Here is a 24,699-nt window from a genome sequence, read left to right as displayed (position 1 = left end):
GACGATCCCGAGGGCGGCGATCAATAATATGATTAAAGAAACGCTTCATAGTGCGAGTAGCGAACAATGCCAGAGAGCTGGTGGTGAACTGATGCACAGAGCTCATTCACCTCGTCTCATCAGAGGTCAGCGAGATCTGCAATAAATCAGAGAAGACTATATCCCCTGAACATGTTATAAACAAACTCGAAACCTAAGGATTCTTTGCATGATAAACGGTTACAGTCTGGCACCTTAAGAACTGATGGACTGTTTTGGCTGAACTTTGCCTTTAATAGTCATTGAACTTTGAAATTGAGAAAACTATGGACTGTTTGCTGTATGGACTGTGGTTTTGAGAGGATATTGAACTCTTGAAAGTCAAAGAAAATATGGACTGTTGTTTCGTGCCGCTTCAGTTTTGCACTTTGAGACACTTCTGGACTGTTCTTTCTGAGAAAAACTTTTGGATTTGTTCCAAAAAGTTAGTGAACTATTAAGTTCGGGATGATCCCTGGACTGTTAAAATGCTGAACAGTTAAAAGAACTCTTGCACTACAAAAATCTTGTGTGGAACACAAAAGGGACTGAAAGACTCGTGTTAAAAGATAATGGTAATGTCGAGACGACATTGATTTTTGTCGAGGAGTGTGTGACAGATTGAAATATGTATTTTATAAATCCCTAAATCTGTGAAACATAGACAGCACTATAGTCATGCTACTTTGAATGTGTGTAAAACGGTTTATAAAATGTAAATCATTCATTTGTATGGAATTTTGGGTTCATCTGCGATCTATTAGTTTGGCACAATGTGACGTGCAATCGATTACCCTTGTCTTGTTGAACACTGAGAGAACGCGTGGGGTTTTTCCATTCCACATGAAGTTTGCAGTGGGAAAACATCCGCGAGTTTTGTGTTTAATCTTCTCCCCCTCTATTCAGGGGTACAACATAAGCCTTAGGCTTGTTTATGTTATCAAACAGCTAATATGTTGCTAATGTTACACAAACTATGTTCCCGTTCGACATCTCAGTCTGCCTTCGTGTGAGGGGAAACGGAAACGCTTCGATCAACTCAGAACGTCAGTGGAGAAAGGTATATAATTCATCATCGTAATATACATCCGCTATATTGCTAAATCTACCCGATTTTTCATATCAACAGAAATATATACCGGGATAACCTGGCTTCTCCCGAGACTCCCCTGCTAGTTCGCTGTTAATGATATGCTAAAGCCCTCCGGCACATTGATCTGATTGGTTACAAGGTAGTTTGTGACGTCAGAAACACCAGCGATTTCAAAGCGTGTTTTTGAGACTGTCTTTGGTTCACTGCAGTTTTAAGGAGAAAATACTCAGCAATGGTGTTGACTTATGAATTTACACATGGTTTGTCTTAAAGCATATTAAAAACACCACATAGACATATAAACAACATTAATAACTTGATTTTCACCACAGGGGGACTTTAATATCTGTCTAATTGTAGTGTATTTTATGCAAACACTACATTTTACCATAGTGTGCCAAATTGCAAGAAACAGCACACTGTGTTCCAAAGACCAATAACCACTCCTAATGTCATAAAGATACAGTTATCATGAAGCAATATCAGTTCTAAATCCAAACAGTGATGCCTGCAAACAGGGCCTAAAATTAACACGCACCAAACACCAAATGCCCGTAAAAATCGGTGTCAATCGCCAGCTGGCTGGTTATATTTTTATGAATTCTAACAATGCAATGTTGTGAGAACATGAACGACTCTGAGGACAGCTGACAGGCCAGTGCTGAATCAGTTTAAGCCTTGCTAATTTAAATATTCAAGCACGAAAAGATGCTATAGGGAACTCGATTCATTACTCATAAATTCATTAACTTACCCAGAAAGCTCCGTCTCAGACAGCGCACGAATACTAAATTGAACTCTCTTTCAGATCTTGCGCTTGAACGGACAAAATCAAAAATCCTCTCGGCGAGTATCCTTGTAAACAGTCAGTTACATCTTAAATGAACGTAAAAGGTTGAGAAAGAAAGCGCATGTGTATCCGTGTGTAACAGTATATTGGATCCATATTGGTCTTAAAGTGACAGCAGCCTAATAAACCTGCTGTCGTCTGCATTTTTAATGTTAATCAAACACTGCTCTTGACTGAATAACTTTTGTAACTTTAATAAGGATTAATCTGTTTTTTATTCATACAGTGACTATGTAGTATTCTTTTACATTTGATTAGCCTACTTTATTCAATTTCACAACTGCCTGTTTTTGCAAAAACAGTTTCATAGCTGGTAAAAAGTATGTATGGGCATGTAAATTTTCTTCAGTCACCGGACATTGGCAGGGTTTGGCTAAAAATTAGTTTTAGGCCCTGACTGCCAATATTACTTCTGAGGAATTGTGTTGTAAAATGTATAAAAATTATGATGACTTATGATCACAAAAAAAACATCCTCCTAACAAAATAATATACATCTACTACATGTAGTCAAAGTTTAACATATTTGAAAGGCTGATTCAATAAATTTAACAAAAGAAAAAGAAAAAAGGTATTTATGGCACTTTTTTTATTAACTTAAAGTTTCAAACTCAAACCCAGATTTTTATAAATGTATTAGTTATTCTAACCCACAGTATTTACATGTGTAATAGTGTCTCACTCCTGAATGACAATTTATAAATTCTTCTAAATAAATTTCCTTGCACTTATAAATAATTTCCGTTCATTCACTCGGAGTTCTCCATCGGTGACAGTACATGGGAATATTTCCTCACAAAGGGATATACAGCATTCGATTCCCAGCAGCCGTTCCTCAAACTCGGTTTTCCAGAAGAGCCTGGAAGTCCGGTGAACAAACCAACTTGTGTTTAATGTGTCCCAGCACAGACATGTCTCCCCTTCTGCCCTCGGTATTTACGGAGACCAGTTCCTACAAAAACACAGAGACACTAATAAAAATAGACAGAAACAGAAAAGCATGTAATCAGATTAAGAAGCTAGAGAGTGTAAAGATTGTGTTTACTGATTCAGACCCAAAGCTATATTGGCCATGTGCTTATATAGTGTCTGTGTCACCAATTTCATTACATTGTTTGGCATTTGAACTTTGGGTCTGTCCTAACATCTTCACCCCAGCAGTCGGCAGTAATTCCCCAACCAAACCATCAGATCAGCAGCGGACACAGGCACTAATCCTGACACATTTGAAAATGCTTTTGTTTTTTTTGTCTCTACTTTGTCCTCGGATAAATGTGAAAACGCAGCTTTTGCATTGTAGTTTGGTCTGAAAACATTTGGAATATTTGAGGTATTTGAAAACAATGATGCATATTGTACCCATAGACATCCATGTTTATGCCGGTATGCGCTGTTTACTTTCACATTTTTGTTAAAGATAAATGCAGGAATGTCATATGAAGATTATACGAAGTAACAAAGATGAAAGAAACATTTACTTCACTGAACTCACCATTTTCAAATGTATCCAGATTAATATAGACGCAGCCTTTAAATAAACTATATTTGCAGTCGCATTTTCCGTTGTTTGCTGAATCTTAGATGGCAAAACCCAGTTATTTTAATAGGAACCCACGCTATCAGGAATTTTACAATGATTAGCTGTTTCTATCCACCTTTTTTATGCAAATTTGAAATTTTCAAACTCTGGATTGAAACTCCAAATGCAAATAAATTAATAATAAAAATAATAATAAGCTTTATTTATAAAGTGACTTTCCCAAACTCAAGGTTACTGTACAGAGAAACAAAGACTGAATAATGAAATACTAAAAATGTGTATAAACGCACTCAATTGTCCCTTCGCAGGGAGTTTGATTGACAGGCGATCTGACCAATCATAATCTGCCGAATCTGCCATTTTTGTCCAACAAAGCAGTCAGGAGAGTTAGTAGATTAACGTTGGAGGATTTGAACTTGAAAAACGGAGTGTACTGACGTCTTTCCGCGGTTAACACAACATTCCTTCTTATGTTCATTCATGTTTATTTGATGCTATAAATTAACTAGAGATGATCGGTTCACGAGCAGCTTTAACTGAGGCTCTACAGCGATCTGTCAGACACATTAAAGGTGCTGTATGTAGCTTTTTTACCAAAACGAATCCTTTTTTTATTGCCTGTGTGTGAAGGGGTTGTAATCTCACATTAAAATTATCCACTTTGCAGGTTTTGCTATTACCTCTGAAAGCAAGTACTCTTATTTTTATGTGAAGGTCCCGGGTCGGATTTACCACGAAATCCAGTGATGTCACCTGCATGCGCGCTCCCGAGCCTCTCGACTCGTCTAGCCTACTGACTTTGCACTCAACAGCGACGACACTGCAACTTATGACATGGACTTATGACTTATGCAACTTATGACATGTCTGATAACACTAAGAAACGACCTGCTCCCAGCACAACACGTCACAGATTCCAACACAAACTCCACATATTGATAAAAAACAAAACAAAACGTTTTTTCTGCTGAAGCTCGTATTAAAAGCCAGACGTGAATCGGATGAACTTCGGGTGAAAAAACACGGATCAACATCGGCAGGGCATTTGAAGCATGGAGAAACCTTATCTACAAACCTAGAATGTACATTTCCTGAAGAAAATGTGAAGTAGTGCTTGCAGTGGCAAAATTCGGCACGGTTGATAGGGTTCCATACTTATCATGGTACGAGCATGGAGCATTAGTTCAACGTCAAGCTGATAAAAGTAGCCTATTATTGCAACGTTGGGAGTGGGAGTTTACCTGAGTTTCCAGCATGTTGTGGGATGCTTTCTCCTGTGTGTTGCGTGACGCGTCTCAGTCTGGCCGGTACCCACAGCGCTCGCTCATAAATTCGAGCACGCGTAAGAGCACGCGCTTGTCAACTTATTGGTTGCAATCTGAAACATCACCGCTAGAGGCCGCTAAAAACTACATACAGCTCCTTTAAAGAGCCACAAAACGCTATTTATTGTTTAAATTTCTTTAAAAAATTTTATTGTTTAAATTTCTTTAAAAAAAATTACCAAATTTGAAAGGTGAGACTTTGTTTCATATTAAAAGTCACCTGGTCTGTCAGCGTGTTGTCAGTGTCCTCTCTGCTCCGCGATCATGCGCGATGCATTTTTCACGGCGTGGCTTGTCTGACATAGCAACAGTAACTAAAGGGGGCGGGTCTTTGCGAACGGTCAACTGAGGCGGATTATTTTTTATCTGATAAGACGACACAACTATGATGGAAACCAAATAAATCCCTTGATGCCCAACGAAAAACTCATGTGACTTTGCCTCAACAGAGGATGTGATTGGATAACTGGACTAACCAGCGGACCAATCGCAGCAACTTCCATTTTTATCACAGAAATGTTGCACTAATTTCCCATGAAGTGACGATTTTGTTCTCTTAAACTCATGGGATGGAAACGTTGCTTCATCCACAAATGTTTTATGCGATATTCCAATTTTGCGTTCGAGTTAAATTCGCACCTTTGATGGAAACATAGCTATTGAAAACCATCAAGGACATACTGTTGTTCTGAGTGTGTGACTGACCTGCAGGAAGGCGCATGGGGTTCCCAAGGCCACATCCAGGGTCACGTTACCCAGAATAAGCTGCACTTTCCCCGACTTCCTTACGAGCATCTTTCCCACCAAACCCTCCTGTAGATCCTTCAGACAACAGCTGTTCTCTTCTTGAGACTCATCCTGACACACAAACACACAGGAGAACAAAAACACATGAGCATATGCAAAAACCGACATGGCCATGTGACCTAAACCTAGCTAGTGGCAACCTGAGTCTCGGTCTTCTGCATCATGGTCTGTCCATCACTGGACTGAACCTCTGTTTTAGTGGGCCGGACGTCAGTGGTGGGCGGCTGGCCTGGCAGTGAATCAGGGAGCTGCATGAAGAGAAGCTCCTCCTCTTTGCAGTGATTCCACACCTCCAGTAAATCAGGCAGCAAATCAGGTTCGGGCAAGGGTGGCAGTCTGAACATAGGCTCCGCCTTCTTTGCTTCAGGAATATCCGGCGGCTCCTGCTTGACTGAAGGAAGACGAGGCGGGATGGATGATAGAGAAAGAGTTTGTCACTCTTCAGTTCTGTGTAATAAATGCTCAGTAAAACATCCTTTTCTTTGTTACTGTACTGTACTAAAAATTTCAAGTATCTGTACTTTATTGGAGTATTTTTTATTTTGGGAAACTTTTACTCCACTACATTCCATAAAAACATGTCGTTCCTCATTATTTTGACCAGAAGAAATCGTTATTTAACCTGTTAACGTCCCCCTGTAGTCAATAATTTCATCCCTTAAAACGTATTATTGATCATCAAAATTACATGCTTAAATGTTTTTTTATGAATATGCAAATGAGCCCCGCCTCCACTCACTCACACCAGCTCAGAGATTTTTTTTATTATTTTTTATTAATTAATTTATTGAACATGTTAAATTCACTCGAGATTCACTCATTGATGATCACACGTTGACCAGATTGGTTACAAGGTAGTTTCCAACAATGTTGTTTATATGTCTATGTGGTGTTTTTAATGTGCTTTAAGGCAAACCATGTGTAAATTCATAAGTCGACACCATTGCTGAGTATTTCCTCCTTAAAACTGTGAACCAAAGACAGTCTCAAAAACACGCTTTGAAATCGCTGGTGTTTCTGACGTCACAAACTACCTTGTAACCAATCAGATCAACGTGTGATCGTCAACCAGTGGATCTCTGAGCTGAGTGAGTGAGTGGAGGCGGGGCTCATTTGCATATTAATAGAACCGCGTATACTAAATGAGGGTGTCGAGTTACAGTCAAGATATTTTAAGGCATTAAGAATTTTTTTGGTGATCAAAGATGAGTTTAAGGGCTAAAATTATTGACTACACATTGTGATTCCTTAATTGCATTGCTTTCCTTATTGACTAGTGCCGGCTACTTGAAAACTCATAATGTCAGATTGAGCTGTAACCTATTTAAGCTCTATCTGTGTGTCTAGTCCATTATATTCCCAATGTATTTTGAGCAGTATGATGAAGCATATAAAATTGCTAAATAAATAAACATTCATCAATCAGTACTTTTTACTTTTAGTGAATTGGTGGCAAAATTTCACAGGCAAAAAATTGTCAATAGTGACTTTTGTGTAAGTTCATACATCGCTACACTTTCAACCCAAGCAACTTTTTGTTGGACAACGCCACAAACACGCGTGCTTTTTCACCCTCATGTGAAACTCTGCCTGACTTCACATCTGCACACACAGATAACAGCATGGAGTGTCGTCGCTCCTACCCTTGACCTCAGCTCCAGTGCTGATGGGTTCAGGATCTGAAGAGCTCTTCTCACTGAACTCCTGCTTGAAGACCCATCCGGACACGGCCAGCGGCAGCTGCACAGGACAGCTCTCTCTTTCACCTCGCAGGTGAGGGTCGTCCACAAACTACAGCACACACACACAACACAGACTTGGCATCATGTTTCTCAGTTAAGAAATTGGCAATATTTGCATTTGAGAGAATCACACTAAAACATGGCCTAGGTCATATTTCACTTCAAAATCAAAATACAAAAAAGGTGAATTAAATAAATAAATGTGTTGTATAAAGAAAATGAAGCCTATATTTACAGAGATTTTGCATTATGAAATTTTGCCTCAATAACTGCCATCATTGTAAAGCATCAAGTTATTTTACATTTGATTTTGATTTTTGTAAGTCCCATTTTCAGTGGTGATTCTCATTAAAAAAATTTTTTTTTAAATCAAAGTACAAGACAAGTAATACTATAATTATTTTATGCAAATAATTCTTAATAAATAGATTTTATGAATTCAATTAATTAGACATGCTTTTTGATTATTACAATTTAATTAAACCATTAAGATTGCAATCCAGAAAACTTAAAACAGAAAAAACAGAAGTTGGTCGGCCAAAAAAAAAACTTTTAATAAATTGTCGTTAAACTGTATAAGTTTTATGATTTCAATTAATTAGACATGCTTTTTTGATTACTAAAATTTTATTTAACCATTAAAATGCAGTCCAAAAAAATGTAAACGGAAAAAAACGGAATCCAGAACCATTAAAACGAAAAAAAAATATATAATAATTTGGGGAAAAAATCATAGGGACCTATTCACAATACTCATATTCATACTATATAGAACATGCTTTTTTAATGTTCACAAAGTAAATTCAAATTCAAATATAGTACCTTCTCAGACAGTATGTGATTTCGGACTGAGAATTCAGATGAAAAATATGATTAATTATCATAGAATTAATGTCTCAATGGACCTAAAATAAGCTCCATTTTCTTAATGTAAAGCAGAATTTGATTTTGGGCTGTAGTACGAGTCTGCACAGGTTTGATTAGTTAATCGCTAGTTAATAAGCTTCTATTTTTGTGTCTGAAATCATACATTGTCCTTCTCCAGTTTGCGCAGGATTTCTTTCGTCTCCTCTTCGGTCTCTTTCTCCTTTTTGATGTTGATGATGGGCGAAGGGCCAGTGTTTGCTGTTTCTCTGGTGTCATCGTATAAACCTAATAAAATATAGAAAAAAAAGACAAGAAAATACCAATTATATTTAACATTACACTAAATCAATGGTAAACACCCTAGATATTAACCCCAATATTCTGATTACTGACTGATCAATATGGCTGTTTTTTTATATTTTTATATTTCTTCCCCACATTCGTGAATATTCGGCTACTGGAGTCAAATGCACCATATAACTGCATTAGCATTTAACATTAACTTAGAGATTTCACTTTCAAAGAGCAATTTCTGTCCAATTAAATATTTGATCATGAATTTTTCATTTAAAAAAAAAAAAAAAAGATTTTATTCACTTTCATAACCTTCAAGCATTATAAAATTCCCTAATTATTCCAGGTTTTCCATAAACATTAAAACTCTGGTTCAAAGCCTTTGTACATATACAATACCGTTCAAAAGCTTGCGGTCAGTGTGACTTTTTTAAGGAAATTAATACTTATATTCAGCAAGGATTAAATTGATCCAAAATGACAGTAAGGACATTTAAAAATGTTACAAAATATACATTTTTTGAATAAATGCTGTTATTTTGAACTTTCTATTCATCCTGAAAAAAGTATCACGCTTTAACTTTTGGGTCAGTGAGTTTTTTTTTTTTTAATGAACAGTAAAAACCTTTGAACTTTGCATTCATCAAATAATCCTGAGGAAAACTGTATCACGGTTTCCACAGAAATCATATAAAACTGTTTTCAACATTGATAATAATCAGAAACATTTCATTATATTAGAATGATTTCTGAAGGATCATGTGACACTGAAGACTGGAGTAATGATGCTGAGAATTCAGCTTTGATCACAGGAATAAATTACATTTTACTATATATTCATATCTTTTAAAATGTAACAAAAACATTTCACAATATTACTGTTTTTACTGCATTTTTGATCAAATAAATCTCCGTGGTCAGCAGAAGAGACTTTCAAAAACATTACAAATCTTACCAACCTCAAACTTTCGAACGGTAGAGCAGGTGTACATAAATTGATGAATAAATTACAGCTCATAAGTATTTTAATTCCCTAGTGTCACAGATATTTGAAGATATCTGAATTTAATTGAAACTGTTAAAAGCTTTAATGACATTCAGTGTGACTGACATCATGCTCAAATCACAGTACCCATCCTAACGATTTCTCAAATCCTGCTTTACCTTTCCTCCGGGCCATCATCTCAGCGGGACCCTGCTCAAAGATCGAGTGAGACTGTATGACCTCAGGACGGCCCCGTCCCCTCCCTCGCCCGTCCCGCTGCCGGCCTCGATCAACATCCTTCTTATCCCGTCTCTTTCCTTCATCAGCTTTTAATCTGTGGCACAGCATCACTTGTAAGTAACAGTGACGCACGCATTATGTCATTATGACTGAGGAACACTAGGAATAAACGAGTCCGTCACTTACTCCTCTTTCGATTTCCGACCGATAATGTTGGGGGTGAAGGTTTTCTGAGGGACAAATGACAACACACTTGAAATTGAATCTGAAATGTTCAGTAGTGAGTGACTAGCAGGGTTTGAAATGAACTTTTTCACTCACCAGCCAATTTGGCTACTAAATTTCTACAAACTTCTTCTGGCCAAAATATATATATATTATAAAATTTATAAAATTTGGATTTCATACATTAATTTCTTATTGAAACAAAATCCTGTCATCCATCCATCTCCTTCCTTCCTTTTCCTCCCTCCCTTCCATAAATGTGTTTTAGATGGACAGAATACAGTACAGAGAACATCAAACAAATGTAGGATGTTGGAAAATAACTATGTATTTTCTGTTAACCAGATGCTTTTTAATCTTCGCTTTTGCTTCAATGCACATGAAGAAACGCGCCGTTATTTGTTGCGCAGTGACGTGTGTGTTCAAGTAAGCCGGATATGAGCAGATTTAATCATGATGACTCACGAGCAGTATTTCTGCTAAATCTGTGCAGATTTGGTTTACATGAACTTCCCCAGCAAAGTGAGTAAACATAATAAGTAACACGCCAAATTGGCTCGTGATCTGACAGCGTTACCCGCCACAGTTGATTTTTACCCGCATTTGGCGGGTTGGTGGGTGTTAATTTCAAACCCTGGTGACTAGCATGTTCAGCTATGAATGGTAACCTTTTTGACGCCTCCTAACGTGAGGTCTCTGGAGCGCATTGTGGGAAGGCGTCCCGGAGTGATGGAGGCGGGGAGGCGGCGGCCCATCGGCAACCCTCTGGCTCCGCCCACCTGAGGGGTCCTCGGGGGCCCGCCGGGGTCACCAGAGCCCTCCATCTCACTGACACAAGAGAAGAAGAGATGTTACCAAATCAGACTATGAATGAAGATATTTGTAGGCTATGATAAGAAAAAAAACCCGACGGTGCGGTAGATATTAATTTCTCCCCCTGTTTGTCTATGATCAGCGTAGCGTTTTAAACATCATGGAACATCATCAGAGAATGCCCTTTTAATTGGTCGTTTCAGTTATTGTGAGTCACGTATCGTAGCAACAATGACGACAAGTGACTACAGCGGGAAATGTAAAAATGACTCTCCACGAGCAGCCGGCGAAAAAGAAAAGAGCACAAAAATATACATACAGGTGTTGTGTTGCTTGAATGCAGTATTTGAGTGAAATATTTTATATTTTCTTCATTAGCTGTTTTTTTTATGTATTATTGCTTTGCACTGGAAAGAAAGTTAACTATAATGGAAGTATAATTATATAAAGATATTTGCACTACACTTCCTTAAAATGTTGTATAATTAAATTAAAAATATTATTTTTTGCACTGAAAAGAACATTCTAGAAGTCTAATTCTATTGAATAAGTTTGCACAAGGCTACAGAAAACTATTGTGTTTATTTTTCTTCAAATGCAGTCTAAGCCGATGAGGTTTGAATGTTATATGTTGTATTTGTTTAAGTTAAAAATAAAACGTATTATAAACTAAACAAATCCATGGTTCATTGTTGGCAAAATGATCATGATAGCCTTTATATTTCACATCTATGTGGTTCAGTCTTGTGCGTTATATTGATTAGGCCTACTTTGCTATTCTATAAATATATAGGCCTAATAAGTTGTATTATAATGCTATAATGTATGAAATATATTTATCTAAATGTATCAATTAGTTTCCACAATATTCACCAGAAGTCATCATTTCAGGGGTTATTTTTCATAATTTTCTTCCATGGGGGCAAAATATGATTAATTATTATATTTAATTACGAGTAATAATCATAAGGACCAATATCCTTATTATACGATTATAATCATTAATATGATTAATATCATAATAACCCTGCGGGGTCACAAGAGCTCTCCATCTCACTGACACAACACAAGAGATGTTACCAAAATCACTGCAAACTTCAATGTCAATTAAATGGCACATGCTTTTAATTACAAGCTAGAGCTGCACGATTAATCGCAATGAAACCGCACGCGATTTGGCAAAGGCTGCGATTATTTAATGTGCAGCTTGTCAGTGCAGAACGGCTGATCGGTAGTAAATGCTCCATCTGAACACCAGAGGGCGTCTCTCACACACACACACACACACACCACTTTTCCATCTGAACACCAAAGGGCGACTCTCATACACACACATACACACACACACACACACCTGAACACCAGAGGGCATCTCACACACACACACGCATGCCAAATATGCCCCGCCACAGAAGTACAATAACACACATCATTCTAGCCTAGGAAACCCCTACATCATACTAACTGTATCTGAATAAACAGAAGATTGAAATGCTTTGATTGATTAAACATGACTAATAAACACACGACTGCCTTATTCTGTTTAAGAAGCACATCATCTCACAGAAGGATGAGCTCAACTGTCCTCATGAAGTGAGTTTGGAGTAAAAGCATGTTATTAAATGTTGTCTTTTGTTGGACGAGGTTCATAAATGCTTCTCATGTTTGACGCGTGTTGCTTTTTCAAATTCACGTTATAAGTGACTCAGTCGCAGTGCTTTCAGATGGAGCAGCGTTTACTAATCACAGAGCCGTACGTCACTGACAAGCTGCACATAAAAAAATTAAAATAATCACAGCCTTTGCAATTTTATAATCGCAATAATCCAAATCGGTTAAGCGTGATTAATCGTGCGGCCCTATTACAAGCGTATGCAAACAGCTTTATAACATATACAGGCTGCATCCAAAATCACACACTTTCCTACTATATAGTAGGAGAAAAACAATATGTAACAAAAGAAGTATGTCTGAATTCACAGGTCTCATAAAAGAGTCGGCTAAAGTCCCTGGATGATCTACTACTCCCGGTGAGATTCTGAAGTGTGAATATGATGGACACTTTGGCTGCGTCCGAAATCGCATTATCTTAAAGGTCCCGTATTATGCCCCTCTTCACAAGATGTAAAAAAGTCTCTGATGTCCCCAGAGTGTGTATGTGAAGTTTCAGCTCAAAATACCCAACAGATCATTTTTTACAGCATGTTTAAATTGTCATTTTTTGGGGCACAGAAAAACACGCTGTTTTAGTGTGTGCCCTTTAAATGCAAATAAGCTGCTGCTGGACGACCCAGGGGGCGGAGCTTCACGAGCTCGCGCTCAGTCTCTCAGGACAATTTCATCTCACGGAATGATGATAATATCAGAAACTCTCAGTAACGGTGTTCATTTCGAGTCGGACAATAATGCCTACAGAGTCAGAGTGCTGTATAGAGATGGAACAGGTATAGTTTAGTAGTTTAATTACGGTTATTATAACGTATTTGTCATCTGCTTGTATGTATCCATTATTTATTAATAGCCTACAAGTCTGCTGTCTGAATGATGATCAAACATATACTGATGAGTTTAATAAAGTTTATTGTACATCACACAAAAGATGAAGCGTCAGTTTTACTTCAGAAAATCACCGTAAGAGCTGAGTAAACACAGTAAGTTATAAGAAGTGCGCAAGTACATAAACGAATTTCGGTAGAGTTGAGGGAGCATTCCTGTGGGCGGAGGTTAGTCAAAAAACGGTTCTAGTGACGTCATTAAAGAAGGAAGTTGAGGGATGTAGTCCAAACGGGCCGTTCGATGTAGGCGACTTCTGTTAAATAAAATATCTCGCTTGGCATTGAACTTTGAGCTTTATAATTTTACAGATATTATTTATGCTCTAACAGCAACATTACACCCTAACTAAAGTTTGAAACATGGGATCACAAAGAACGGGACCTTTAAGTAAGTACTCATCTTGAATAAGTAATTACTTCACGACCGCTAAAAAAAGCATGTTCTGTTCTATATAGTTCTATTAATCACATCCAAAATAAAAGTTTGTGTTTACATTATATCTGTGTGTCTAGTGTGTATAGCCTAATCATTTTGTAAATATAAATACACACATATTCATTTAAGAAAAATGTATATATAAAATATTTATTTATATATAATATAAATTATGTATAAATATATATACATGCAAATATTTCTTAAATATATACATATGTGTGTATTTACATATACAAAATAAAATTACACACATATATTATGTAAACACAAACTTTTATTTTTGATGTGATTAATCGTTGCCCAAGATATATAGGTAAATCCAGGAAAGAAAAGGTTGTTTATAATAGAATAATTTTAGGACATTCAAAATGAAATAGCACACTTAAAATAATAGGGAAGCATCCAAATGGGTTATGTGAACAATGTCATGTTTAAGAAACAATATTCTCAAATGTATCAAGTATGGAAAAGAAAGGAACAATAATATAGAAGAAATGAAGAAAGTGGAATTTAAGAATTGGTAGGTCACGTGATAATGACAACATGGCGAATCTAATACGTCATACTAACTAGATAGATAGAACATACTTGTTTATCGGTCAAAAAAAAAAAAAAAAAAAAAAACTTGTTTATCGGTCGTGAAATAATTACATATTAAGTACCTACTCAAGAGAGTATGCCATTTCGGACGCAGCCACACACACATGTGTTTTTAATATATATTAATGAATAGATTTTAAATATTACAATTTCTAAATAATTAAATTAAAACTCATTCAGTTTCATTACATGCTTCTGATAACCTTCACAGTCTCAATGAGAACAACATGTTGTAAAAGTTCTAGTGCTGGTGTTATTATGCTGGAATTCTCATAACAATTCCCGTTATGAATATTTAGGATTGATCCCAGACTCTCACAGAAATTCTGTACAAATTGTGAAGAACTGTTGTTAAGGATGTTGGACTAAAATCGTTAGGAATACTACAATGCTGACACGCCACGATGCTCTGAACATTCAGTCGCAGATGTATTTATAGATCTGAAATATATATTTACAGCAAACCGGTACTTCCACGCTTCCAAACACATGGCGAGACAAACACACAGTCAGATCCATGACAGTAAAGCTAACGTTACACTTACCAGTGCGCTCACACTAGTGCAGAGACTCTTCAAACACCGCCTTACTCCAAAAATATCACAAATATAGCGAAATAACAGGCAAAATCGAGATTTTAGTTAAAACGATGATGAAAGGTAGTGTAAGTTTGTTTAAGGCGGAGTTTCACGTGCAATGACACTTTGACCCGTGTGACGGAGTGATGTGATTGGTGAACGTCAACTCTGCAAACCTTTGCGCAGAATCTTTAACCTCTTAACTGCATAGACATGAACATGCACTATCCAAACTTAAATGGTTGTAATTCATAAATGCTGGAATCCATACCTAAGGTTGGTCTCTTTTTAAAGAAGACACTCAGATTATTGCTGAAGTAAAAGCACTTCAAAAATTGAAAGTGCAATAGAAGTTTAAGTTTACTGTAAAGCAAATGTACTGTACTAAACATTTGTATTTTATACAAAATATATATGTTTTACAAAATAATTTTTATTCTAAAATTGTTATAAAATTAAATTCATATGTCTAAACAAGTTGTTTTCCAAATTTGAAGTTGATATCACAAAACTTTACACAAGACTTTGTTTAGGCATAATACCAATAAATACCCAGTCATAGTGTCAACCATATTCCATTGAATTATTATTATTATTTTGATACACATTTCTGTCACAATATCACTTCAATCACAAAACAATCCAAAAACGAAACCTTGAGTCTCAGACCTTTCCAACGATATGTGTTTTGTCAAGATTAGAAAAAAATTATAAAATAGTTCAAATAAATTTTGTAATATGAAGTATGACACCGCCCACTAGGGGGAGGAGCCTGCTAAAAGTTTTTAAAGGACAGTTTCCATGATAACACAATGTCCAATTTCAAAACGGTTTCCACAGGATGAATTTAGAGTTCTTTAGAATTTATGAATTTTAAGCTTTTGAAGGATATCTAATTTATGATGATTACTAAAATATGTGGCATGGGAAAAAAAGGCAATAAAAAAGAGTGCTAAGCAGGACATCGATGGTGTAACACGACTCCCATTTTATTTCAAGTAAAATTTTAAAAATTAAAAAAGTAGTAGGCTAGTACTACAGTAGCAATCTCACCTTTCTCTTGATAGACATTTGTTAATCACATATTGGATATATATCTGTATTGGGATGATTTTTTAAAGCAAAAAATATAACCTATATTACAACAATTAAATTAAAGGGGTGGTATGAATTGAATTGAAAAGTTTATTTGCCATTTGTACCGGTACAGCTATACAGGTACATAGGAATTTTTGTAGCAGAGCTCGTATAGTCAGCACTTAAAAATAAAATTAAAAAAATTTAAAAATTAAAAAAATTAAAAAAACATAGAAGACCAACTAGCAAACTAAACACAACACACTACACACATATATATTAGCCTATATATTGCACTGTCCCGAGGTAATAAGTAATATAAATATTTAAAAACTTACTGTAATAAACATTTTCTATTTAACAGAGACCGACACATGAACACACCACAAACTACCTCTAACATCCCTATATAAAAAGAGATAACACCTTAGTCATTTTTCAAAAATGAGAAAGACAAATTTTGTTCCCTCTGCCATGTCCTTCACCATCAGTCTAACCGTGGCTGGAAAGAATATAGAACTTATATAATTATAGAACCGCACCCTATGTGAAATAATACTGTTCGGTCTGCCATATCTCAAGTTGTATATTGAGTGTTTAGGCCTGAACATGGAATGTGCAGGGTGGTGTGTGTCCTTCGAGTGTGTATGTGAAGTCTTAGCTCAAAATACCCCACAGATATTTTTATATAGCATGTTAAAATTGTCACTTTTTGAGTGTGAGCAAAAACGCACCGTTTTGTGTCTGTCCCTTTAAATGCAAATGAGCTGCTGCTCCCTACACAGAGGGCGGAGCTTCAACAGCTTGCTCTCACGCAGACATGCACTGAACATTTCCAAAACTTTTAGCCTTTTATGTTCAAACCGGATTCAGACAAAGATGGAGAGACTCAAGAAGAAGTGACAACATGTAGAAGCAACAGGACATTTCTGAATGGTTAGTTGGTGAATTTATGTAGCTTATGTGTAGTTATCTTATAGTCATTGATTAAGTTAGCATATTCTGTCTTGATCATCTATAAATCGTGTTCCGGGGGCGGGGTAACCTAAACCTGGAGGAATGTTGTGTAGTCTCTACCAGCCGTTTGTTGTAGTCCTTAAAAAGCAATTTATTTAAAAGAAAATATCTCCCTTTGCTTTGAACTTTGAGCGTTGTAACTTTGCAGATGTTGTTTATGCTCAAACAGCAACATTACACACTAACTAAAGTTAGAAAAGTGAAATCATAATCAACCACCCCTTTAATCTTTATCCTTATATTATTATAATATGTAAAAAATCATAGTAAGGATAATTGTGCTTTCAGCAAACATAAACCTTTTGAAACCTCCCAATCTGCCACCACAAATACTTTTTTTTTTTAAATCAAATTTCTATAATTACAGAATATTCCTCAGAAATCAGGTCAGAAAACAACCCCAGTTTTGGTTTGTTGTGGCTTAAAGTTTTACATTATTACATGAATATGAGAACTGATAAATGTTGACCATTCAATCCGTGTTCATTTTCATTTAGTTTTGAATTAAAAAAAATTCCATGCATGAACAAATCTGTACGTCTATAAGGGTTTTTGTCGTTGCACGGCTGTCAGGGTCTGTTGAGTTTTAATTATCCACTGTTCTTTTAATTTCACTCCATCATCCTGAGACAAGACGGTGATCTTCAACACAAGTGAGCGTCGAGTCACACACACAACCGCATCACACACAGCGAGCCTTGAACGTTTGACCTTCAGAGAGCATCCGTGCATTCTGGCGGTCAGAAGTTGTGTTTGGTGTGTGTGGTGATTGTCGTGTGCTGGCGGTCAGAAGTCGTTGTGTTTGGTGTGTGGTGATTGTCGTGTTCTGGTGGTCAAAAGTCGTTGTGTTTGGTGTGTGTGGTGATTGTCGTGTTCTGGCGGTCAGAAGTCGTTGTGTTTGGTGTGTGTGGTGATTTTCGTGTTCTGCCGGTCAAAAATTTTTGTGTTTGGTGTGTGTGGTGATTGTTGTGTTCTGGGGGTCAGAAGTTGTGTTTGGTGTGTTTGGTGATTGTCGTGTTCTGGGGGTCAGAAGTCGTTGTGTTTGGTGTGTGTGGTGATTGTCGTGTTCTGGCGGTCAGAAGTCGTTGTGTTTGGTGTGTGTTGTGATTGTCGTGTTATGGGGGTCAGAAGTCGTTGTGTTTGGTGTGTGTGGTGATTTTCGTGTTCTGCCGGTCAAAAATTTTTGTGTTTGGTGTGTGTGGTGATTTTCGTGTTCTGGCGGTCAAAGGTTGTTGTGTTTGATGATTGTAGTGTGCTGGCGGTCAGAAGTTGTGTTTGGTGTGTGTGGTGATTGTCGTGTTCTGGTGGTCAGAAGTCGTTGTGTTTGGTGATTGTCGTGTTCTGGTGGTCAGAAGTTGTGTTTGGTGTGTGTGGTGATTGTCGTGTTCTGGTGGTCAGAAGTCGTTGTGTTTGGTGTGTGTGGTGATTGTCGTGTTCTGGTGGTCAGAAGTCGTTGTGTTTGGTGTGTGTGGTGATTGTCGTGTTCTGGCGGTCAGAAGTCGTTGTGTTTGGTGTGTGTGGTGATTGTCGTGTTCTGGCGGTCAGAAGTCGTTGTGTTTGGTGTGTTTGGTGATTGTCGTGTTCTGGCGGTCAGAAGTCGTTGTGTTTGGTGTGTTTGGTGATTGTCGTGTTCTGGTGGTCAGAAGTCGTTGTGTTTGGTGTGTTTGGTGATTGTCGTGTTCTGGCGGTCAGAAGTCGTTGTGTTTGGTGTGTGTGGTGAATGTCGTGTTCTGGTGGTCAGAAGTCGTTGTGTTTGGTGATTGTCGTGTTCTGGCGGTCAGAAGTCGTTGTGTTTGGTGTGTTTGGTGATTGTCGTGTTCTGGTGGTCAGAAGTCATTGTGTTTGGTGTGTTTGGTGATTGTCGTGTGCTGGCGGTCAGAAGTCGTTGTGTTTGGTGTGTCTTGTGATTGTCGTGTTCTGGTGGTCAGAAGTTGTGTTTGGTGTGTGTGGTGATTGTCGTGTTCTGGCGGTCAGAAGTCGTTGTGTTTGGTGATTGTCATGTTCTGGTGGTCAGAAGTCGTTGTGTTTGGTGTGTTTGGTGATTGTCGTGTTCTGGTGGTCAGAAGTCGTTGTGTTTGGTGTGTTTGGTGATTGCCGTGTTCTGGCAGTCAGAAGTTGTTGTGTTTGGTGTGTTTGGTGATTTTCGTGTTCTGGTGGTCAGAAGTTGTGTTTGGTGTGTTTGGTGATTGTCGTGTTCTGGTGGTCAGAAGTCGTTGTGTTTGGTGATTGTCGTGTTCTGGCGGTCAGAAGTCGTTGTGTTTGGTGTGTTTGGTGATTGTCGTGTTCTGGTGGTCAGAAGTCGTTGTGTTTGGTGTGTTTGGTGATTGCCGTGTTCTGGCGGTCAGAAGTCGTTGTGTTTGGTGTGTTTGGTGATTTTTGTGTTCTGGTGGTCAGAAGTTGTGTTTGGTGTGTGTGGTGATTGTCGTGTTCTGGCGGTCAGAAGTCGTTGTGTTTGGTGTGTGTGGTGATTGTCGTGTTCTGGTGGTCAGAAGTCGTTGTGTTTGGTGTGTTTGGTGATTGTCGTGTTCTGGCGGTCAGAAGTTGTTGTGTTTGGTGTGTTTGGTGATTGTCGTGTTCTGGTGGTCAGAAGTTGTGTTTGGTGTGTGTGGTGATTGTCGTGTGCTGGCGGTCAGAAGTCGTTGTGGTTGGTATGTGTGGTGATTGCTGTGTTCTGACGGTCAGAAGTCGTTGTGTTTGGTGTCTTTGGTGATTGTCGTGTTCTGGGGGTCAGAAGTCGTTGTGTTTGGTGTGTTTGGTGATTTTCGTGTTCTGCCGGTCAAAATTTGTTGTGTTTGGTGTGTTTGATGATTGTAGTGTGCTGGCGGTCAGAAGTTGTGTTTGGTGTGTGTGGTGATTGTTGTGTTCTGGCGGTCAGAAGTCGTTGTGTTTGGTGTGTGTGGTGATTGTCGTGTTCTGGTGGTCAGAAGTCGTTGTGTTTGGTGTGTTTGGTGATTTTCGTGTTCTGCCGGTCAAAATTTGTTGTGTTTGGTGTGTTTGGTGATTGCTGTGTTCTGGCGGTGAGAAGTCGTTGTGTTTGGTGTGTGTGGTGATTGTCGTGTTCTGGCGGTCAGAAGTCGTTGTGTTTGGTGTGTTTGGTGATTTTCGTGTTCTGCCGGTCAAAATTTGTTGTGTTTGGTGTGTTTGATGATTGTAGTGTGCTGGCGGTCAGAAGTTGTGTTTGGTGTGTTTGGTGATTGTCGTGTTCTGGTGGTCAGAAGTTGTGTTTGGTGTGTTTGGTGATTGCGGTGTTCTGACGGTCAGAAGTCGTTGTGTTTGGTGTGTTTGGTGATTGTCGTGTTCTGGCAGTCAGAAGTTGTTGTGTTTGGTGATTGTCGTGTTCTGGCAGTCAGAAGTCGTTGTGTTTGGTGTGTTTGGTGATTGTCGTGTTCTGGCGGTCAGAAGTTGTGTTTGGTGTGTGTGGTGATTGTCGTGTTCTGACGGTCAGAAGTCGTTGTGTTTGGTGTGTTTGGTGATTGCTGTGTTCTGGCGGTCAGAAGTCGTTGTGTTTGGTGTGTGTGGTGATTGTCGTGTTCTGGCGGTCAGAAGTTGTGTTTGGTGTGTTTGGTGATTGTCGTGTTCTGACGGTCAGAAGTCGTTGTGTTTGGTGTGTTTGGTGATTGCTGTGTTCTGGCGGTCAGAAGTCGTTGTGTTTGGTGTGTGTGGTGATTGTCGTGTTCTGGCGGTCAGAAGTTGTGTTTGGTGTGTTTGGTGATTGTCGTGTTCTGACGGTCAGAAGTCGTTGTGTTTGGTGTGTTTGGTGATTGCTGTGTTCTGGCGGTCAGAAGTCGTTGTGTTTGGTGTGTGTGGTGATTGTCGTGTTCTGGCGGTCAGAAGTCGTTGTGTTTGGTGTGTGTGGTGATTGTCGTGTTCTGGCGGTCAGAAGTCGTTGTGTTTGGTGTGTGTGGTGATTGTCGTGTGCTGGCGGTCAGAAGAGGTTGTGTTTGGTGTGTGTGGTGATTGTCGTGTGCTGGCGGTCAGAAGTCGTTGTGTTTGGTGTGTTTGGTGATTGTCGTGTTCTGGCGGTCAGAAGTTGTTGTGTTTGGTGTGTGGTGATTGTCGTGTTCTGGCGGTCAGAAGTTGTTGTGTTTGGTGTGTGTGGTGATTGTCGTGTTCTGGCGGTCAGAAGTCGTTGTGTTTAGTGTGTTTGGTGATTGCTGTGTTCTGACGGTCAGAAGTCGTTTTGTTTGGTGTGTGTGGTGATTGTCGTGTTCTGGGGGTCAGAAGTCGTTGTGTTTGGTGTGTGTGGTGATTTTCGTGTTCTGCCGGTCAAACTTTGTTGTGTTTGGTGTGTTTGATGATTGTAGTGTGCTGGCGGTCAGAAGTTGTGTTTGGTGTGTGTGGTGGTTGTCGTGTTCTGGCGGTCAGAAGTCGTTGTGTTTGGTGTGTGTGGTGATTGTCGTGTTCTGCCGGTCAAAATTTGTTGTGTTTGGTGTGTGTGGTGATTGTCGTGTGCTGGCGGTCAGAAGTCGTTGTGTTTGGTGTGTGTGGTGATTGTCGTGTTCTGGTGGTCAGAAGTCGTTGTGTTTGGTGTGTTTGGTGATTGTCGTGTTCTGGTGGTCAGAAGTCGCTGTGTTTGGTGTGTGTGGTGATTGTCGTGTTCTGGTGGTCAGAAGTCATTGTGTTTGGTGTGTGTGGTGATTGTCGTGTTCTGGGGGTCAGAAGTCGTTGTGTTTGGTGATTGTCGTGTGTTGGCTTTGAAGGGATGCACTGCTTGTGAGCATATGGTGCAGCATTTGGTCAGTTCCTCTGTAGGTTGAAGCATCGGAGCGTCCCATCCTCGAGTTACTCACGCACGAGTGGACACTGATATATCAGGGAAGCAGTGACTTATGGATTATTCGAGACTCTGGCTCTCAGTGCAGTGACAATAACATCCAGTCAACATGCTTATATACGCCAATGGTTTTATTAAAGTCAGCTTAATTTCTGTGTGTGTGTGTGTGAGAGAGAGAGTATAGATTTATATTACATTGTGGGGACCAGCTAGCAGTCCCCACAAGGGAAATAGATTGATAAACTATAACATATAGTCCAGGAGGCAAGTGTGCAGAACCCAAGCGCAGTTTAATACACTGAACAAAATTATAAATGCAACACTTTAGTTTTTGCCCCCATTTTTCATTAAATTAACTCAAAGATCTAAGACTTTTTCTATGTACACAACAGGCCTATTTCTCTCAAATATTGTTCACAAATTTGTCTAAATCTGTGTTAGTGAGCACTTCTCCTTTGCCGAGATAATCCATCCACCTCACAGGTGTGGCATATCAAAATGCTGATTAGACGGCATGATTATTGCACAGGTGTGCCTTAGGCTGGCCACAATAAAAGGCCACAGATGTCGCAAGTTTTGAGGGAGCGTGCAATTGGCATGCTGACTGCAGGAATGTGACAAGACAAAACAAGATGTGACATAAACATACTAAATTATCTCCTTTTTTAAAATAAAAATGCAGAAAGTTTTCTGTGATGGGTAGGTTTAAGGGTAGGGGATAGAATGTACAGTTTGTGCCGTATAAATATCATTACATTACGAGAGTGTGTGTGTGTGTGTGTGTGTGTGTGTGTGTGTGTGTGTGTGTGTGTGAAGTAATATTACCATTACTTCATAGTGACAGTTCATTATAATTTTATAATATTTACCTACAGAAAGATCGTAATATTGAGTACAACGTGTCAGAATGTTTTAAAGTCGACCTTTTATTTCCCCTTTTTACAAGATAATTTATAATATAAGTACTATATATATTATGTAATATAAGTCTCAGGTGTCCCCAGAATGTGTCTGTGAAGTTTCAGCTCAAAATACCCCACATATTATTAATTATACCATGTTGTAAATGGCCATTTTTGAGTGGAAGAAAAAACATGCCGTTTTTGTGCATGTTTCATTAAATGTAAATGAGCTGCTTGATCCCCGCCCACTTTCCAGAAGAGGGCGGAGCCTTTACAGCTCCTGCCTTGGATACTCTGACAAAAACGAACAAAAAATCTGTTTAGTTTTGATTATCGTCTCTATCTCAGTCACGCACACACTGTAACTGACATTACAGTTCTTCATCATCATGTTGTACACACACTTTATTGCGTGTAATGCATACACACCCCACACCACTAATCCTACCCAAACGTATACACACGCACCCCACACCACTACTATGCGTATCATGTGCACGTAAAAACTAATTTTCGCGTATAAATTGCACGATAAACACAATGTGTGCTATAGAGACGCATTAAGTGTGACCGGGTTGCACCACGAATTAAGATTTCCTTTCTCTTTTTTAGGCTAAATCATGGACACAAATTAAATTTGTTCTCTGGATTTAGTAAATTATGGCCACGTTGTTGTGAACACACAAATATTATTTATGGGCATGATAATCCAAATATGTTCTTTATTCATTTCATCTTGTTTTTATTTACCATTATAGGATGGTTTTGTACACACTGCTGTACAAACCATACAACACCATGTAAAAGTAAATTTTGCATAATAGGTGTCCTTTAATGACACATTTAAGGGCCAATTAAGATAATAACCACTCTAATTTATATACTAACACTTCTCAAAATATTAATATCTTTGCTTTAATACTAATACTCATATTTTGATTCAATATTAATTTTTGGGGTTAATTTTGCAACCCTTCAGCTGCAAGGGAAAATATGTGTTTGAAGCAAAAGTGTAAGAAAGACCTGAACTATAATTATTTTGTTTAAATGTCTTCATTAGGCTATAAACTGTATATTAAAAGTATTTTTTTTACAAATTGTAAAGATAAACAGTTTGTTACCGTTAGCATCTGTCATTCATGACAACTTTTTAGTTTCCTTTAGAGATTTAAAAAAAATGAAAGGCAACAAAACTTTAGTCAGCAGAAGACTTGAAATCCTAAAACTCAGGACTTATAAATCAGTTTTTGCTAAATATAAATCATGAAGTGTTGAGACTGCAATCACACAGAGACATTTGAGTTTCCTCAGTGTCTGCTGAAGATGCGTCGTCATCTCTCTCTCTCTCTCTCTCTCTCTCTCTCTCTCTCTCTCTCTCTCTCTGTCTCTCTCTCTCTCTCTCTCTCTCTCTCTCTGTCTCTCGCTCTCTCTCTCTCTCCCCCTCTCGCTTATTAGAGATGGAGGAATACACAGTCAGTCACTGTGAAAGCGGACTAGCGGAGCGATTGTGTCGTGTTCTGCCGACTGTGTGTGTGTGTGTGTGTGTGTGTGAGAGAGAGAGAGAGTGTGAGACTGTGAGTGTGTGTGTTAGTGAGAGCGTGTGTTTGTGTGTGTGTGTGTGTGTGTGTCAATATCTGAAATCCTTGTGGGGAGATTTTTGGTCCCCATGAGGTAAACAGCTTATAAGTCACATAGTTTTGTGTGATGGGTAGGTTTAGTGTAAAGGGAGAGAATATACAGTTTGTACAGTATAGAAACCATTATGTTTATGGAAAGTCCCCTAAAACATGAAAACACACAAATGTGCATGTGTGTGTGCACGTGTGTGTGTGTGTGTGTGTGTGTGTGTGTGTGTGTGTGTGAGAGAGAGAGAGAGAGAGAGAGAGAGAGAGAGAGAGAGAGTTATATCAGGCAAGAGTGAGTAGCTTGTTATATCACTTTTATGGTTCAGTGATGCT

The 24,699-nt window shown here is 38.5% G+C and overlaps 1 protein-coding gene across 1 annotated transcript; it reads right to left on the bottom strand.

The window, feature by feature from the left end:
* Positions 1-1,428: 1,428 nt before the first annotated feature.
* Positions 1,429-15,116, bottom strand: polr3d (polymerase (RNA) III (DNA directed) polypeptide D). Its single transcript, XM_084087298.1, has 9 exons — positions 14,939-15,116; positions 10,655-10,814; positions 9,948-9,991; positions 9,701-9,855; positions 8,406-8,527; positions 7,277-7,424; positions 5,774-6,024; positions 5,532-5,684; positions 1,429-2,913 (listed from the first exon to the last, which is right to left on the bottom strand). Exons 2-9 carry the CDS (start codon positions 10,808-10,810, stop codon positions 2,797-2,799), a joined length of 1,146 nt encoding a protein of 381 aa, XP_083943424.1. The 5' UTR covers positions 10,811-10,814; positions 14,939-15,116; the 3' UTR covers positions 1,429-2,796.
* Positions 15,117-24,699: the final 9,583 nt, after the last annotated feature.

This window comes from Abramis brama (assembly GCF_963993115.1).
Source record: "Abramis brama genome assembly, chromosome: 16".
Taxonomy (NCBI): Eukaryota; Metazoa; Chordata; class Actinopteri; order Cypriniformes; family Leuciscidae; genus Abramis; species Abramis brama.
Note: the sequence above shows the minus strand (reverse complement) of the source record. Positions and strands in the feature narration are given on the sequence as shown.

Excerpts from the sequence above, each read along its gene's own strand:
- polr3d (XM_084087298.1), bottom strand. The coding sequence starts at position 10,810 with ATGGAGGGCTCTGGTGACCCCGGCGGGCCCCCGAGGACCCCTCAGGTG. Across the intron at positions 9,992-10,654 it reads CGTTAGGAGGCGTCAAAAAG|AAAACCTTCACCCCCAACAT; the intron begins GTTACCATTCAT and ends TTTGTCCCTCAG. Across the intron at positions 6,025-7,276 it reads CACTGGAGCTGAGGTCAAGG|TCAAGCAGGAGCCGCCGGAT; the intron begins GTAGGAGCGACG and ends GTCTTCCTTCAG.